Source organism: Carcharhinus amblyrhynchos, chromosome 2 (assembly GCF_965287045.1).
Source record: "Carcharhinus amblyrhynchos chromosome 2, sCarAmb.v2.hapA, whole genome shotgun sequence".
Classification (NCBI taxonomy): domain Eukaryota; kingdom Metazoa; phylum Chordata; class Chondrichthyes; order Carcharhiniformes; family Carcharhinidae; genus Carcharhinus; species Carcharhinus amblyrhynchos.
Window position 1 is genome coordinate 140,039,319 of NC_137325.1, and position 18,139 is coordinate 140,057,457.

General features: G+C 44.2%; 1 protein-coding gene across 3 annotated transcripts in view; it reads right to left on the minus strand.

The window, feature by feature from the left end:
- The window catches only part of xylb (xylulokinase homolog (H. influenzae)), a 287,142-nt gene extending 275,893 nt beyond the window's left edge, over positions 1-11,249 (minus strand). For 2 of the 3 annotated variants that reach the window (XR_013889542.1, XM_080213346.1), the window contains exons 1-2: positions 11,192-11,249; positions 5,845-5,927 (exon numbers count right to left, since the gene is read on the minus strand). Coding sequence is in view for 2 of the 3 variants with exons in the window: in XM_080213346.1 (XP_080069472.1) it covers positions 5,845-5,927; positions 11,192-11,242 (134 nt within the window). In the remaining variant the exon portion in view is untranslated. Of the gene's footprint in view, positions 1-5,844; positions 5,928-8,943; positions 10,147-11,191 lie in introns of those variants that run through there. The other variant, XM_080213354.1, reaches the window with a different exon arrangement.
- Positions 11,250-18,139: the final 6,890 nt, after the last annotated feature.

The following is an 18,139-nucleotide window of genomic DNA, read 5'->3' on the forward strand; positions in this document are numbered from 1 at the left end:
AAAGGTTGTAAATACATAAAACTCCAGGACATTGCATTAGGCCCAGATTTAAAAAATCAAAACTCCATTTAAACCATTTAAGCGCCATTAAAAGGATGTCTAATCAGGCAGTATGTGCCACAATGAAAATAGAAACAAACTTACAAACTCAGAGAACATGCTTAAAAATACATTTCTTAAAGGCACAGTAGCGTCACAGCAGGACGAGAAGACCTTGCTAGCAAACAATGCTGAACTGTCTCCACCACCAGAAAACACTGTGGGGGAGTGCCAGAAAATCCAGCCCCATGTATTCATAAACCTTCAAGCTTTTGCCTGGCCTCTTTCCCCCCTTTTTCGGCAGAATTTCCAGTTCCCACTATCCCACCAATGACATAGTGGGGTCCCTGCCCAGATAGGACAGTGGCTACATTATCATATATTACCATACCATTATTGAGCTTCCCCACTGTTATCATGTCCTCTACAGTCAGATTTCCCCCACCAATGACAAGACATTGGCAGTGTTTACCACAGGTCTGGGCTGACAGGAACCTGGTAAACAGAACCCAATGGGAGAGCACAGATAAGTACAGGCCCCATGGAGGAAGAGGGATATGTCCGGGCAGGAGGTAATGCCACAGGGGCCGGTGGCAGGGCTTTTGTTGTGGAGGCCAGGGGAGGCAGTACCTACATCTGTGGCAGGATCCTTGTTTTTAGCTTAATTCTTTTTGGATTAGGAAATCAGAGGTCAGCTGATGTGATGTCATGGGGCCTGCCTCCATTATTCTTTTCAACTAAGCCAGAAAAAAATCTAGCGGGATAGACCGGCATTGGAGTTGGAAGACAGCACACCGCTTTCCCCACCTGAATCGACACTTCGTTCAAAAGACAGAGAATTCTGCCCGTTATCTTCCCACTTTACAGATACTGATCTTTCCACAATGCATTTTCTGCTTTTTCGGCTTTATATCAGATTATTGCACACCACTTTTCTAGAAGAGTCAGCGCAGAATTATCTTTATTTTATAAATATTCATTCACATCAGATAAACGCTGATGTTTTTAACTAGTAGCGTCAGGTGAAGTCCCACCTATATCCAGGAAAAAGCAATCCTTGACTTAGACATCAGCTTTGAATTAGAATTAATTTTAACATTCACAAAACTCCTTTGACAGCAACATATCTTTGAAAAAACAAAAGATGAAATCAGTTAGAATCAAAGAATCACGGCAAGGAGACAGGCCCTTCGGCACGAACTGGTCCATGCCAACCAAAATCTCCATCTAAGCTAACCCTATTTCCCTGCATGTGGCCCATATTCTTCTATAGAAACATAGAATCTACGACACGGAGCGTATAGTGATTTCTGGGACAAATCCCCAAATTGCCCAGGTCAGTATTGCTTCAGCGTAAATGCTGCACAGCTGGTCTTGTGAATGTACCTACTACACAAAATCAATTCTACTCCTTCTTCTGGACTTTGCCCTAATTATACACACATGGCAAGCTCCCAATGTGAATAAGGATTTCCAGTGACACTGTGGCCATGAAAATAAAGGACTTTCAGCAAATATTTAAAGCGGCTATTTTGAAGTACAAAAAACTGCAATGCAAATGTTCTGTATGTTCTATGTTCTAAATGTTCTGTGTTCTATAGAGAGACAAAGGACGAGAGGTGACCTGATAGAGGCGTATAAGATGTTGAGAGGTATTGATCAAGTGGATTCTCAGAAGCTTTTTCCCAGGGCTGAAATGGCTGCCACAAGAGGACACAAGTTTAGGGTGCTGGGGAGTAGGTACAGAGGAGATGTCAGGGGTAAGTTTTTCACTCAGGAGGTGGTGGGTGCGTGGAATCGGCTGCCGGCAGTGGTGGTGGAGGCAGATTCGATAGGGTCTTTAAAGAGACTTTTGGATAAGTACATGAGTCTTAGTAAGATAAAGGGTTATAGGTAAGTCTAGTAGGTAGGGACATGTTCGGTGCAACTTGTGGGCCGAAGGGCAAGTTTGTGCTGTAGTTTTTCTATGTTCTATGTTCAAAAATCAGTGGGAGACTGGGAGAAAAGGTGGCACCTGGAAAATGTTATGATTTCTGGAAAAAACATGATTTCTCTTTCATAAAACCAAGCTGATTTTGTCTGATTATCCAGTGATTTTATAAGACTTCCTTAATAAACGATTCCAGCATTTAGAAATGGGGCACAGGTTCAAGGTGAGAGGGGGAAAGTTTAAGAGAGATATGCAGGGGGCAAGTCTCTCACACAGAGAGTGGTGGGTGCTTGGAATGCACTGATTTCATGTGATCTGATTTATTATTGTCACATGTATTAACATACAGGAAAAGTATTGTTTTTTGCACGCTATACAGACAAAGTATATCGTTCATAGAGAAGGAAAGGAAAGAATGCACAATGTGGTGTTGCAGTCATAGCTAGAGTGCAGAGAAAGATCAACTTCATGCAAGGTAAGTCCATTCAAAAATCTGACGGCAGCAGGGAAGAAGCTGTTCTTCAGTCAGTCGGTACGTGACCTCACACTTTTGTATCTTATTTCCCGAAGGAAGAAGGTGGAAGAAAGAATGTCCGGGGTGCGTGGAGTCCTTAATTATGCTGGCTGCTTTGACGAGGCAGTGAGGAAGTGTGGACAGAGTCAATGGATGGGAGGTTGGTTTGTGTGATGGATTGGGCTACATTCACAACCTTTTGTAGTTCCTCGCGGTCTTGAGCAGAGCAGGAGCCAGACAAGCTGTGATACAACCAGAAAGAATGCTTTCAATGGTGCATCTGTACAAGTTGGTGAGAGTCGTAGCTGACATGCCAAATTTCCTTAGTCTTTTGAGAAAGTAGAGGTGTTGATGGGCTTTCTTAACTATAGTGTTGGCATGAAGGGCCCAGGATAGGTTGTTGGTGATCTGGACACCTAAAACCTTGAAGCTCTCGACCCTTTCTACTTTGTCCCTGTTGATGTAGACAGGGGCATGTTCTCCTTTATGCTTCTTGAAGTCGATGGCAATCTCCTTTATTTTGATGACAATGAGGGAGAGATTATTGTCCCTGCACCAGTTCACCAGATTCTCTTTTTCATCCCTGTACTCTGTTTCATTACTGTTTTGAGAATCAACCCACTATGGTGGTCTAATCAGCAAACTTGAAAATAAAATTGGAAGGAAACTTGGCAACACAGTCATAGAGTCATAGAAGTTTACAGCATGGATACAGGCCCTTCAGCCCAACTTGTCCATGCCGCCCTTTTTGTTAAACCCTAAAGCTAGTCCCAATTACATGCATTTGGTCCATATCCCTCTATACCCATCTTACCCATGTAACTGCTTAAATGCTTTTTAAAAGACAGAATTGTACCCGTCTCTACTACTACCTCTGGCAGCTTATTCCAGACACTCAACACCCTCTGTGTGAAAAAATTGCCCCTGTGGACACTTCTCCATCTCTCCCCCTCACCTTAAATCTATGCCCTCTAGTTTTAGACTCCCCTACGTTTAGGAAAAGATATTGACTATCTAGCTGATCTATGCCCCTCATTATTTTAAAGACCACATAGGCGTATAGGTATAGTAGGGGGCTAAGAACACAGCCTTGTGGGGAACCATTGTTGAGAATTATCATGGAGGAGGTGTTGTTGCCTATCCTTACTGCCAAAGGGGATGGTGGAAGCAGACACATTAGCAACATTTAACAGGCATCTGGATGTGTACATGAATAGGGAGGAAACAAAGAAATAGAGACCGAGTAAGGGAAGAGGGTTTTTTTTAGTTTTCTTGGGGCATCATGACCAGCCTGTGTCTTTGTTCACTTTCCCAATAACTGATGTCAGGCTAACTGGCCTGCAGTTCTGTTTTCCCTAAGCCTACTTTGTTGAACAATGATATTTAACTAAAGTAATCTGATATTTGTAACTTGCTGTCATTGTCATAAACACTTTCCCTTCTCATCATGATTGTCGCCATTTCTCATTTCAGTACTTTTCTTCATACTAGATCCCTGTCCTTCGAACATTTCCTCTCCTCACCGAATAGTGTAGCTCTCCAGGTCCTTACATAGTTAAATACGACTTCCAACTCTTCACGTTCATTTGGAATTTCCAGTTGCCACTTTACCAAGATACTGCATAACTCCCTTCCGAACAGCACTGTAGGTGTATCTATACAAAATGGACTCTTGCAGCTCAAGACAGTGATTCACCATTACCTTCACAAGGGCAATAAATGATGGCATAGCCCAGCGACGTCCTGTGAGTAAATATCTTTTTTAAAACCCCAAAAATGGATATTTATACCTGCAACGTGACTATTTAGCTCCAGGCTGCCAGGCACTGTCGAACCGGCCACCCAATTGTGTGCACTTTTGAATGAGCCCTATCTCAGAAACTGCAAAGTAAATTTATGCCAAAAAATTTTATTACTGTTAATTCCAGTTTGTCACACTCTGGGCGCAATTTTACAAGATTTTTTTTGTGAGTGTCTAGCGAGCTTGAAAACGGGAGAGTTCCTGATCTGTTTTTCGGGCGAGTTCTCATGCTGACCCTCATGCACTCAGTCTTTGAAAATATGGGCTAGACAGTTTCCAGCCAGTAGAGGCAGTGGGTGGGACTTAGTTCACCAGACACCAGCAGCTCAGATCGGAGCCACAAACTGCACATATGCAGAAAAAGCTTAAAAAAAAAGCAGTTTTCCTGACAATACACCCTGGGGCCAGATACAACCTCCCCTTCTCCCAATAAGGACATCTGAGAACTCCCCCAACATTACTGATCCCCTTACCACCCGCCCCCGCCTTTGGACCCCTTTCACATGGCCCCCTTATCACACCCCCCAGCCTACGTAGCTACTTGACATGACGCTCTCTCTCTCTCTCTATCACAGAGGCACAAATTCCCCCACACCCCCAATCAGCATATGTGCAAGTGCTGACTTGCCTTCCCCTCCAAAGTAACAAGGCAAACTGCCTTAAACTCGCTGGAATGTTCTAACAGGCACGTGACTCGCCCAAACTGCCTGCAGCTGATCTGCCCTAATGAGGGAGAGCTCCAAAAAAGACCTAAGGATGGACAGACAGGCCTCCAGGAAGACAGCTCCCTGGTTTTTGGATGCAGATCTGGCCAGGTTGCTGGAGGCAGTGAATGTAAAGTGGGACACCCTCTTCCCACCAGCAGGATGCTATGTCAGGGGAAGGGATGGAAACGCAGCCTGAGGGGTGCTGGCAGCATGCGTTAATGCTGGGGCACTGGCCAGGAGAACCGGGAAACAGTGCTGCAATAAACAGAATGATCTAATCCAGGCAGCAAGAGTGAGTGTTTTACCTCATCTAGCATCTTCCCCTTAAATAATGTCCAGATCCTCCAATCCCCAGCACCTTGCATACTTTCAGCTCCTGACCCCGAAGCATCTCCCTCCTCCCAACCCACCCCCTGCACCCCCCCCCATCCAACCCAAAGAATATCACAACCCCTTCCCTCTGAGGTCCACCCCTGAAACCCTGCAGGGTTTGTGCCATCGGATTTTACATAGCTCTTTCTGCCCCCAGGTATAGTTTAGTTTATTTATTAGTGTCATAAGTAAGCTCATGTTAACACTGCCATGAAGTTACTGTGAAAATTCCCAGGAGGAGAATGTCTATAATCGGCAGGAGAGAGTGAAGTCAGGGGATGGTGTGCTCAAGATTTGGGTCCTCATTCACTTTGAGGAAATGGCACTGGATCTTGCAGGAGAGGAGGGGATGTGGACGATTACTGACACCAGTCAGGCTAGAGCACAGAAGTGAACACCTTACAATCCTCCACTCGCTCTGTCAGTGCTCCACATTCCCTCCTTCACCACCACCCCATGTAGATGTGTAAAGTTTTCTTACCCAAATTCTGGCAAATCGTCATCAAACTTCACACTTGTCTCATGGATCACATTCAGATTATCATCAATGGCCATGGCTTTTATCTGAGAGAGAAGAACATTTATTTGTGGATGGAATTTTGCATCCCATGATATAGAATTGTAGATGGCTAATAGCATCCTGCATAATATCATGTCCCAAATTTCCAGAACAATGGTTAAGGAGTTTACGAATATCATCAAAGTCCCCAGATTAAAGGAGATAATCCAGGGCAGCATGGTGACACAGTGCTGCCTCACACTGCCAGGGACCTGGGTTCAATTCTGGCCTCGGGTCACTGTCTGTGTGGAGCCTGCACGTTCTCCCCATGTCTGCGTGGGTTTCCTCTCACACTCCAAAGGTACACAGGTTAGATTGATTGGCTGTGTTAAATTGTCCCTAATGTCGGGGGGTTAGCAGGGTAAATGTGTGGGGTTACGGAAATAGGGCCTGGCAGGGTTTGTGATTGGCACAGACTCGATGGGCTGAATGGCATCCTTCTGTACTTTAGCGATTCTATGATTTAGATATAACTGCCATATATATTGAGTTTTCCACAATATACATGTACATTATCATAGGATCGTAGGGTGGAATCCTCCATTCCCGTGACAAGAGTGGGATATTGGAAGGACTCCTGTGCAAAGCGTAGCAGTTAAACCTGCCGAATCATGCAGTCTTCAGCTTAATCAGTGTTCTGCCACAAGTTTTCATCAAACCTTGTGGTGGTCTGGTCAGGAAGCTAGCTATCATGATCTCATGTCCAAGCATTATATTCAAAATGCACTCAGAACACTCCCGTGCAGTATTGCCCTTCCCCAGACCTCACCTCCCAATCCGTCCATTCCTTCAACCCCATCCCCCTCCCCACCCCGTCACCTTCATGTATGTGCCATTTCCTGACCAGAAACACTGGCTCTATTCTCTTTCCACAGATGCTGCCAAACCTGCTGAGATTTTCCAGCATTTTCTGTTTTTGTTTCGGATTCCACCATCAGCAGTTTTTTGCCTTACTCTTTATTTAATATTGCCTCCATGTAATGCAAGTGCTTTTCTGCAATGTTGGTCTGATGGGCACATAATTGTGTTGCACAGGACAACTTGGAGACCGGCTACTGATTTCAAGTGAAACCCCAGCCATTTCCTAAGCAAGGGTATATGCAGGTGTTGAGTGCACCATAAAGGGGTGAATCAGTGCTACCATAATGTCATTCAGCTGTTGCAACAGCTGGATCCTGCTGTAGCCAATGCATACATATGCAAGCACTTGCACTTCTTAAACACTCCTGAATCAACAAGCATTCTGAAACATGGTAGACACTGCTCTGAGGCTATTATACACATCTCTTTAAACTGTGATCAGTGCTCCTACCACTCACATTGTCAGCCACTTCAGGTCTTGAACAGCAGGTTAGGTGTAAGGATTCGCATTTTAATCAGTAATCTCTAAACTGTCTGTGCTTTATATGCTCTGTCTGAGGCCAGAACTCTCCATTCACCTGACGAAGAGGCTATCCCCTCGAAAGCTTGTGAGAATATTATCAAATAAATAGGTTGGACTAAAACCTGGTGTTGTCAGACTTTTTACTGTGTTTACGCCAGTCCAACGCCGGCATACCCACATCATGGCTATTTAAAGGGCCATTCAACAAGGTGCAGGTGAAATTATTTTTTAAAACTTACTTAAAATTTATTTGTAAGTGTCACAAGTAAGCTTACACTAACTGCAAAGAAGTTACTGTGAAAATCCTCTAGTTGCCACACTCCGCTGCCTGTTTGGGCACACTGACAGAGAATTTAGCATGGCCAATTAACCAGCACGTCCTTGGTATTGTGGGAGAAAACCGGAGCATCCAGAGGAGACCCGCACAGGCACAGGGAGAATGCCGCACAGACAGTGACCCAAGCTGGGAATCGAATCTGGGTCCCTGGCGCTGTGAGGCAGCAGTGCTAACCACTGTGCTACCATGCTGCATACAAGCTTATTTTTGTAAGTTTAGGTGCATGTACGTCACTTCCTTTCTCAAATGATGGCGTAGCACAAACACCACCGTAAAACATTTTCTCACAGTTTGTACATCTTAAAAAAAATTCACATAATAATGTGAAAGGTTTGCAATCAAAGGGAAGCAAAAACTTTTTATGTTAACACACCAGGTGTCAGGTTCACCACAGGACAAAAACAAGTTTGTAAAATACTTTTTCTACATAGTGAAATCAGTCTGCTGTTAACAGGTTCATGTGACCATTGGGATCAAAGTACAATGTCAAATTGGATTTAAATTAATGATCTTACAGTAAAGTTACTTTTGCAAGCTTTTATCATTCAGTAACTAGCAGTATTGAACTTAAATAAAGTGTCAGTTAGGAATGGTAAGAAATGTCTGGAAGAAAAAGCTAAAAAGAGATATAGTCAAAGCTGATGGAGGCCGAACATTCCCAGGACCTGAATTGTTCTGTAGTGTACATCAATTATACTTTTCATGTTATCTGGAATTCTCTTGGAACAACAGCACTCAAGTAGGAATCAAATAAAACATAGAAGATAGGAGCAGGAGGAGGCCATTTGGCCCTTCAAGCCTGCTCTGCCACTCATTACGATCATGGCTGATCATCAAACTCAACAGCCTAATCCGATAGAAACATAGAAGATAGGAGCAGGCAGGCTCCATGAATATAATTACCACCTGCCCCTTTTAATTTCTCTCCCCAGGGACCTGCTGAAAGGGAGGAAATATAAACCCACAGTCTTTATTAAAGGTTGAAAGGTTGAGATTGTCCACTTTGGAAGAACAGAAGAACAGCATATCATATAAATGGAGAGAGAGCACAGAGCTCTGAGGTAGAGGGATCAGGTTGTCCTGGTACATGAATCACAAGAAGTTAGTATACAGCTACAGCAAGCAATTAGGTAGGCAAATTGTTGTTTATTGCAAAGGGAATGGGACATAAATATAGGGATGTTTTGCTACAGTTGTACAGGGTGTTGGTGAGACTACAACTGGAGTACTCTGTATAATTTTGGTCTCCTTCTCTAAGAAAGAGTATAAATATGTTAGAAGCAGTTCAGATGTGAAGTACCTTTTTTGTCAGAGGTCTTGGAACTCAGAACAGGGTGGAGACAGAGTCAATTAAAGTTTTGAAGTAAAAGGTAGATTCTTGATTAAAAATGGGACTCAACGGTTATTCAGGACAGAAAGAACGCAGAGCTGAAGCCACAATCCAATCAGCCATGATCTTATTGAATGGCCTACTGCTGCTCTTAACACATATTTGTATGTATGTAAATTGAGTTATTGGTGATTGATAACAAGCCCAATAAAAATCTGAAGTCACACTGGTTGCATTACAGGATGGATTTGATGCACTTATCACATCCAAATCATTCAGCTGACTGTTAGTTGAAACTCAATCTCAAACTTAAAGCCAAGATCCAATGTGCAAACTTCTAATCTAAAGCAATCCTCATCCTTACCTTCAAACACACACCTCAAACAACCAACCTAAACTCAAAGCCCTGATCATCTCAGCTCTGCAACCCAAACTCTCAATTCATCTCAAGCATCAATCTAGACTCAAACCCCAAAATTGAGTCAAACTTCAACATAAATCCAAATCATCTCAAACCTGTCCAATCCAAATTATTTCTGCCTCCAATCATAATTCAACTCTCAAATCATTCCAATCAACAATCATTCAAGCATTCTTTCTGGTTGTATTACAGCTTGGTATGGCTCCTGGCTCTGTCCAAGACTGCAAGAAACTACAAAGGGTCTTGAATGTAACCCAATCCATCACGGCAAATCAGCCTCCCAACCACTGACTCTGTCTATACTTTCCGCTGCCTTGGCAAAGCAGCCAGCATGATCAAGAGCCCCACACACCCCAGTCATTCTCTCTTCCACCTTCTTCTGTCTGGAAAAGATACGAAAGTCTGAGGTCATGTACCAACTGACTCAAGAACAGCTTCTTCCCTGCTGTCATCAGACTTCTGAATTGACCTACCTCACATTATGTTGATCTTTCTCTACACCCTAACGGTGACTGTAGCACTACATTCTGCCCTCTTTCATTTCCTTCTCTATGAATGGCATGCTTTGTCTGTACAGTGCAAGAAACAATACTTTTCACTGTCTACTAATACGTGACAATAATAAATTAAATCTCAACTCTTAAACCTAATCCCCCAAACAATCTGAAATCCCTATCTAAACCGAAAATCATCTCAGATCCCCAGTCTAAACTCAAAATCATCTCAGATCCCCAATCTAGACCCAAAATCATCTCAGATCCTGGTCTAAACCCAAAATCATCTCAGATCCCCAATCTAAACCCAAAATCATCTCAGATCCCCAATCTAAACTCAAAATCATCTCAGATCCCCAATCTAGACCCAAAATCATCTCAGATCCCAGGCGAAACCCAAAATCATCTCAGATCCCCAATCTGAACCCAAAATCATCTCATATCCCAGTCTAAACCCAAATTCATCTCAGATCCCAGTCTAAACCCAAAATCATCTCAGATCCCCAATCTAAACCCAAAATCATCTCAGATCCCCAATCTAAACCCAAAATCATCTCAGATCCCCAATCTAGACCCAAAATCATCTCAGATCCCAGGCGAAACCCAAAATCATCTCAGATCCCAGTCTAAACACAAATTCATCTCAGATCCCAGTCTAAACCGAAAATCATCTCAGATCCCCAATCTAAACCCAAAATCATCTCAGATCCCCAATCTAAACCCAAAATCATCTCAGATCCTAGTCTAAACCCAAAATCAGCTCAGATCCCCAATCTAAACCCAAAATCATCTCAGATCCCAGTCTAAACTAAAAATCATCTGAGATCCCAGTCTAAACCCAAAATTATCTCAGATCCCAGTCTAAACCCAAAATAATCTCAGATCCCCAATCTAAACCCAAAATCATCTCAGATCCTGGTCTAAACCCAAAATCATCTCAGATCCCCAATCTAAACCCAAAATCATCTCAGATCCCAGTCTAAACTAAAAATCATCTGAGATCCCAATCTAAACCCAAAATTATCTCAGATCCCAGTCTAAACCCAAAATAATCAGATCCCCAATCTAAACCCAAAATCATCTCAGATCCCAGTCTAAATGAAATCTCCAGGTAGACAACCCAGGCTAACATACAAACCCCCTCAATTCACTGGCCTTCACCCAAATCACTGGCCATGCAGCCAGGCGCTGCACCCAAACCCGGACAGAATCATGTCCCGAGCTCTGGGGCTACCGAAAGCTGAGTCAGCCGATCAGCGGGCAGGTTGAGACAAGGTGAGGCCAGGCCCTCCCCGCCGCTCACCTGTTGGGTGCTCAGATCGACACCCAGGTAACAGCCGCCGCTGCCCGCCATCTCCGCCAAGGAGGGGGAGCGGCCAGACAAGAGGAGGAGGCGGAGCTAGAGCATCGAATGGGCGGGGCCTGAAGTGTGGTGGGCGGGGCATAGCCCAGAGGCCGGTGTCACGAGCGGCCACCTCGCGCAGTGTCCATTAGAGGGCGGGGTCAGGACGTGGCGAGAACGGAGAGGGTCCGGGCTGCGGGGGCGGGGCTGCGGGAACGGGGCCCGGCCTGCGGGGGGCGGGGCCAGGTGTCAGGAGCGGCCGTCTCGCGCAGCACAGTGCGCAGGCGCATCTTGGCTCCCGTGGGCTTTGTACTTTGGCTGCTAACTGTCGCAGGATCATCTTCACGCCATTAAAAACTTCACATTTAACTCCTTCCTGCCAAAGGTAAAGAAAAACCCAAATGTGAGAGATCTGAAATGAAAAGAACATTCTGGAAATGCTCCACAGATATGGTAGAGAGAAACACAATAAAGATTAAAGTTTATTTATGATGTGGCGATGCCGGTGTTGGATTGGGGTGGGCGCAGTAAGAAGTCTCACAACACGAGGTTAAAGTCCAACAGGTTTATTTGGTAGCACGAGTTTTCGGAGCGCTGCTCCTTCGTCAGGTAAGAGGAGCGTTGGGCACACCAACAGGGCATATATAGACACAGACTCAGTTGCAAGCTAATGGTTGGAATGCGAGTGTTTACTGGTAATTAAGTCTTTATAGGTGCAGATAATGCTTGTGGAGAGAGATAATCACAGGTTAAAGAGGTGTGAATTGTCTCAAGCCAAGTTAAAATTTATCTATTAGACAGCAGTCTGCTTACGTTAAACACTGCAATGAAGTGACTGTGAAAATCCCCTTGTTGCCACACTCCAGTGCCTGTTCGGGTACACTGAGGGAGAATTTAGCAGACCCAATGCACCTAACCAGCAGGTCTTTCAGACTGTGGAAGAAAATCGGAGCACCCAGAGGTAGCCCGCGCAGACACAGGGAGAACATGCAAATGCCGCATAGATAGTGATCCAAGCTGGGAATGAAACCTGGGTTGGTGTTGTGGAGCAGCAATGCTAAACATCGTGCCACCATGGCAGTTAGGTGGGACATGAAGGGAGATAAAAAAGAAAGACAGTTTGATTTGGTGAGCAGAGAACCAAATGATCTCAGTTTTAATGAGAAAGAAGCCCTCAAGCATCTCACAATTGTCTTTATATGGTTAAACCAGGTGTGCACCCCTTCCAATTGAGGGCATGAGAATGGTGGGAAGAGGTGGTGGCACAGTGGTAATGTCACTGAACTAGTAATCCAGAGACCCAGGTGTAGCTCTGAGGCACCTATGTTCGAAACGTATCATGGCAAATGGTGAAATTTGAATTCAGTGAAAATCTGGAATTAAAAGTCTTCTCTCGAGTGATGTTCAACATGGTGGATCATCATCTGAGAATGGATGGTAATTAGTTGGAGGTTTTCGTGCTCATGTTTTACTTGATGAAGGTGTAGAAGAGATGACGTTGTAGAAGGATGGATTAGTAAATTTGCTGATGACACCAAAGTTGGAGGAGTTGTAGACAGTGAGGATGGATGTTACAGTTTGCAGAGGGACATAGATAAGCTGCAGAGCTGGGCCGAGAGGTGGCAAATGGAGTTTAATGTGAAAAAGTGTGAGGTGATTCACTTTGGTAAGGTAACAGGAGTACAGAATATTGGACTTGGAGGGTTGCATACAGTTCTGGTCGCCGCATTATAAGAAAGATGTGGAGGCATTGGAAAGGGTGCAGAGGAGGTTTACCAGGATGTTGCCTGGTATGGTGGGAAGGTCTTATGAGGAAAGGCTGAGGGACTTGAGGTTATTTTCATTAGAGAGAAGAAGGTTACGAGGTGACCTAATTCAGGCATACAAGATGATCAGAGGATTGGATAGGGCGGACAGTGAGAGCCTTTTTCCTCGGATGGTGATGGCTAACACGAGGGGACATAGCTTTAAATTAATAGGTCGTAGTTATAGGACGGATGTCAGGGGTAGGTTCTTTACTCAGAGGGTAGTAAGGGCGTGGAATGCCCTGCCTGCAGCAGTTGTGGACTCGCCAACTTTAAGGGCGTTCAAATGGTCAGTGGATAGGCATATGGATAACATTGGAATAGTTTAGGTTAGAGGGTCATTAGATTGGTTCGGCTGGTTGGCGCAACATTGAGGGCCGAAGGGCCTGTACTGCACTGTAATGTTCTATGTTCTATGATGCCTTGAGACTTCCTGAGATCCAGAGTCAGTGTTGAAGAATGCTATGGCCACTCCCTCCCCCTAGTATTGTGGTGGCACCTCTGGTGGGTATGTCCTGCCGATGGGACAGGACATACCCAGGGAGGATCAAAGAGGAATGTGGAAAGAGGTTTGTTGAAAGATATGATTCTTGGAGTATGACAATTGATAGGCCCGTTGCCTATCAAGCTAGTTTGTGGTTCAGTTCCCAATGTGGCAGCTCCCCAAATATTAACAAGGAGGACTTTGAATCTGGGTCTGAGTTGGGTTTGCCTTTATCATCAAATCAGTGTCACGTTCAATGCCAGATAGTCCACCTGGTTTTATTCTCATTATAGTGGCTTGAGACAACTGACTGGCTGTCCAGTGTGATGATACTGTGCCTTTAAGAAATGTATTTATATCATGTTTTTTGTGAGGGGTATGCTTAAAATTAAGTGGTTTTACATAGTGCCGATTTGTCTGCACCAGGGAGCTCGCAGGCTAATGATTGATTTCAGCTAGGGATGTGTTTGTCTTAATCTCAGTTAATACATTTTTGTTTTTTTTTCCCCCTGGGGTTTCAGAGTAGGATTTTAATTAGGCTGATTGACATAGAAACATTGACAATAGAAGCAAGAATAGACCATCTGGCCCTTCGAACCTGCTCCGCCACTCATTTTAATCATGGCTGATCATCGAACTCAATACCCGAATCCCACCTTTCCCCATATCCCTTGATCCCTTTAGCCCCAAGAGCTATATCTAATTTCTTCTTGAAATCATGTTTTGGCAACAACTACATTTTGTGGTCGTGAATTCTAGATTCACCACTCTCTGGGTGAAGAAATTTCTCCTCACCCCAGTCCTATAAGGCTTACCCCTTTATCCTCTAACTATGACCCCTAGGCATGTTTTTTACATACAGGATGGTGAATGCCTGAAACTTGCTGCCAGGGGAGGTAGTAGAAGCAGATATGATCATGAATTTGTCTTGACAAATATGTGAATAGGATAGGAATAGAGGGATACAGTCCCTGGAAGGCTAGTGGGTTTTAGTTTAGTCAGGGCAGCATGGTCGGTGCAGGCTTGGAGGGCCGAAAGGCCTGTTCTTGTATTGTAATTTTATTTGTTCTTTGCTCTTAGTTCTGGATTCCCCCATCACTGGGAGCATTCTTTATGAATCTACCCTGTCTAAGCATGACAGTCATGTGCTTAAGGGGAGAAGCTAAGCTTACAGGGAAAAACAGGCAGCTACTGCCATGTTCTGAAAGACCTCTCTTTCTGGAACCTACTGTTCGGGACCCGCTACGAGAGATAGATCTCCTTCTCTCCAGAACTGTTGTGGAGGCATCAGGACTGGCAGCCCATGCCCAAAAGCCTGTATGTTGCTAACTGATTTTGAAGAGGAGTTTAAGTCTATAAGAGGAATCTTTGCTGAATCGGAACTAACAGAGATAGATTGGCAGTTAAAAGTTGTTTCTTGTCATACTTGAGTATTTCAATTGATAAAAGTTAAGATAATTCATTTGTTATAATTAAACTGTTTTGTTAAATAAAGTATGTATTGATAAAAACTTCCTCATGTGTCAATAGAACCACACCTGGAGTGAAACATATTATCCTCACACTAATATTAAATAGAAAGACTTTTGGGGTGAATGCCAAAATAGAAACACTGTTGGGGTCTAGTCAGGATTCATAACATAATTTGGGGTTTCTATTCTAGTACCCTCAAAGGTACTCTGGACCAGTCAAAGATCAACCACATTGCTATAGGTGTGGAATCATATTAAAACCAGACTCAGGTAGATTTCCTTCCCTCAAGGATATTAATAATAATTTGTCAAGCTTTGGTTAAGGAGAAAGACTGTAAAGTTTCACATTAAATGTTAGTTGATATTTATTAAGTGATTGTGAACAAAAAAAAAGTATTGGGCACAGACAAATTTTGCTGGAAACAAAGTCAGTTGTAAAGACTTCCACCCCAAGATGATTGGCTGGCAGCTGCTTGGTCCTAACAGGACCATGATCAAGCAGTATTCACTATTGACACTGCAGGCAGTTCCCCAAGAAGCAATGATGGGCATGGACTGAGAGGCAAGTTCAATGTATTGGCAGGTTTGGTTGGCAGACAAAAATGAGGGGTGTGTGGGGGCCGTATTTAGGAGGCCTGAGGTGGAGGGTTAAAAGGGCTTTTTTGGCTGGGGGTGACTCCCAAAGATCATGCTCCTCTTCCTGGGCCAACACCGGCCCATGGTAAAATCAGCTGGGCTAGCCACTTGGCTTTCTTCTGTCATAGCTAATGTAGCAGCAGAAGCAGAATAAGACACTTGAATGACTATTTTTCTGGAAGTGGGTGAGCCTCAGATGTGCTGCCTGTTCAGTAATATGTGGCCGACTTGTGGCAATTAACACACCACTTCAGGACGTTTACTTGATCAAATACGGCAAACAGGCCCCTAGCTTCAGGCAAAGCACAGCCAGTTTTTAAGAGATCTGGTCCTTTAGTTGTGAGATCACTCTGTTGTGTATACAATTGTATGCAAAAGCATGCTGTACCTGCTATTTCACTTGCGTGTACTCCTCCTTTCACTATGTTGGCATGTTATTTTTAGGTACACCTGCTCCTGCACCTGGAATGTTCTTCTACACTTGTCATTGAATCAAAGTTGGTCCCGTAGCTTGATGCTAATGATGGAAATGAAGCATATATGCCAGGCCATGAGATTACATATTGTGGCTGAATACAATTCTGCTGTTGCTGGAGGCCTGTAGCACCTCACAGATGCTCAGTTCTGAGCTGCCATATCAATATCCCATTGAGCATGACGATAACACTATATAATACAATTGGTGGTATCTTCAGTGTGCAGATGGGATTTTGCCTCCCAACATGAGCACAGATTCATCAGCTGACCCAAGCTGTCGGTGATAATCAACAGGATTTTCCTTACCCATGTGTGACCTGATGTCATGAAACCTCATGGGTGTCAATATTGAGAAATCACAGAACTACTCCCTCCTACCTGTAGAGTACCTATGACTGCCTTGGTGGGCCTGTCATGCCTGTGAGACTATAAATACCCAGGGTTGGTGATGACATACCTGGGGAATTGGTTGTCAGCCTGATTTAGTGTGCACAACTATCAGAACATAAGAAATAGGAGCAGGAGTAGGCCATCTAGCCCTTCAAGCCTGCCCCGCCATTCAATAAGATCATGGCTGATCTGAAGTGGATCAGTTCCACTTTCCCGCTTTCTCCCCATAACCCTCAATTTCCTTGTCTATCAGAAATCTATCTACCCGTGACTTATATACAGTGAGGTAGCCTCCACCACTTCAATGGGCAGAGAATTCCAAAGATTCACCACCCTTTTGAGTGAAGAAGTTCCTCCTCAACTCTGTTCTAAACTGACCCCCCCCCCTTATTTTGAGGCTGTGCCCTCTAGTTCTGCTATCCTTTCTAAGCGTGAAGAATCTCTCTACCTCTACCCTATCTAGCCCCTTCTTATAGAGAATCCCCCCTCAGCCTTCTAAAGTCTTAACAAGTACAAATAGTCTATTTAATCTCTCTTCATGAGCTAATCAGACTGTTGTTTGTTGGACAAGTTAACAGTGCAGAGCATGCCTTTGTCATTTCTGGAGCCTGGATCATTGCTGGGTTGTCTGTCCAGTTTTACTTAACTTTTCTGTGGTAGTTTGATACAACTGAATTGTCTGCTTGGCCATTTCAGAGGACAGTTAAGAGTCAATTACATTGCTGTGAGTCTGGAGTAACAAGTGGGACGTTTTTTGCCTTGAAGGACATTAACGAAACAGATGAGGCAACAGTCCAGTAGTTTTATCGTTAAGAGATTGAATTAATAAATCATAAGAACGTAAGAACATAAATAGGAGCAGGAGTAGGCCATCTAGCCCCTCAAGCCTGCCCCACCATTCAGTAAGATCATGGCTGATCTGAAGTGGATCAGTTCCGCTTTCCCGCTTTCTCCCCATAACCCTTAATCCCCTTGCCTACCAAAAACCTATCTACCCGCGTCTTAAATATATTTAGCGAGGTAGCCTCCACCACTTCAATGGGCAGAGAATTCCAGAGATTCACCACCCTTTGAGTGAAGAAGTTCCTCCTTAACTCCGTTCTAAACTGCGCCCCCCCCTCCTTATCTTGAGGCTGTGCCCTCTAGTCCTGCTGTCCTTTCTGAGCAGGAAGAACCTCTCAACCTCTACCCTATCCATCCCCTTCATTATCTTATACGTCTCTATAAGATCCCCCCTCATCCTTCTAAACTCCAACGAGTACAAGCCCAGTGTATTCAGCCTCTCTTCATAGTTCAACCCCCTCAACTCCGGTATCAACCTAGTGAACCTCCTCTGCACTCCCTCCAAAGCCAAAATCTGGAATGATAAACTAAATTCCCCAGCTGCCATCGTAGGATTTGTACTCAAGAGCCCAGGGCTTTAGTCCTGGCCTCTGTATCATTAGTCCAGCAATGGTCAAAGGTCTATTTTTAAAAATAACGATGAAATAATTGCAAATCTGACAATTCAGGGTGGATAGCAGTGCTGCCTCTCAATGCCATGGACCTGAGTTTGATTCCAGCCTTGGGTGACTGTGTGGAATTTGTTCGTTCTTCCCATATCTACACAAGTTTCCTTCAGCTGCTTTGCTTTCCTCCCACAGTC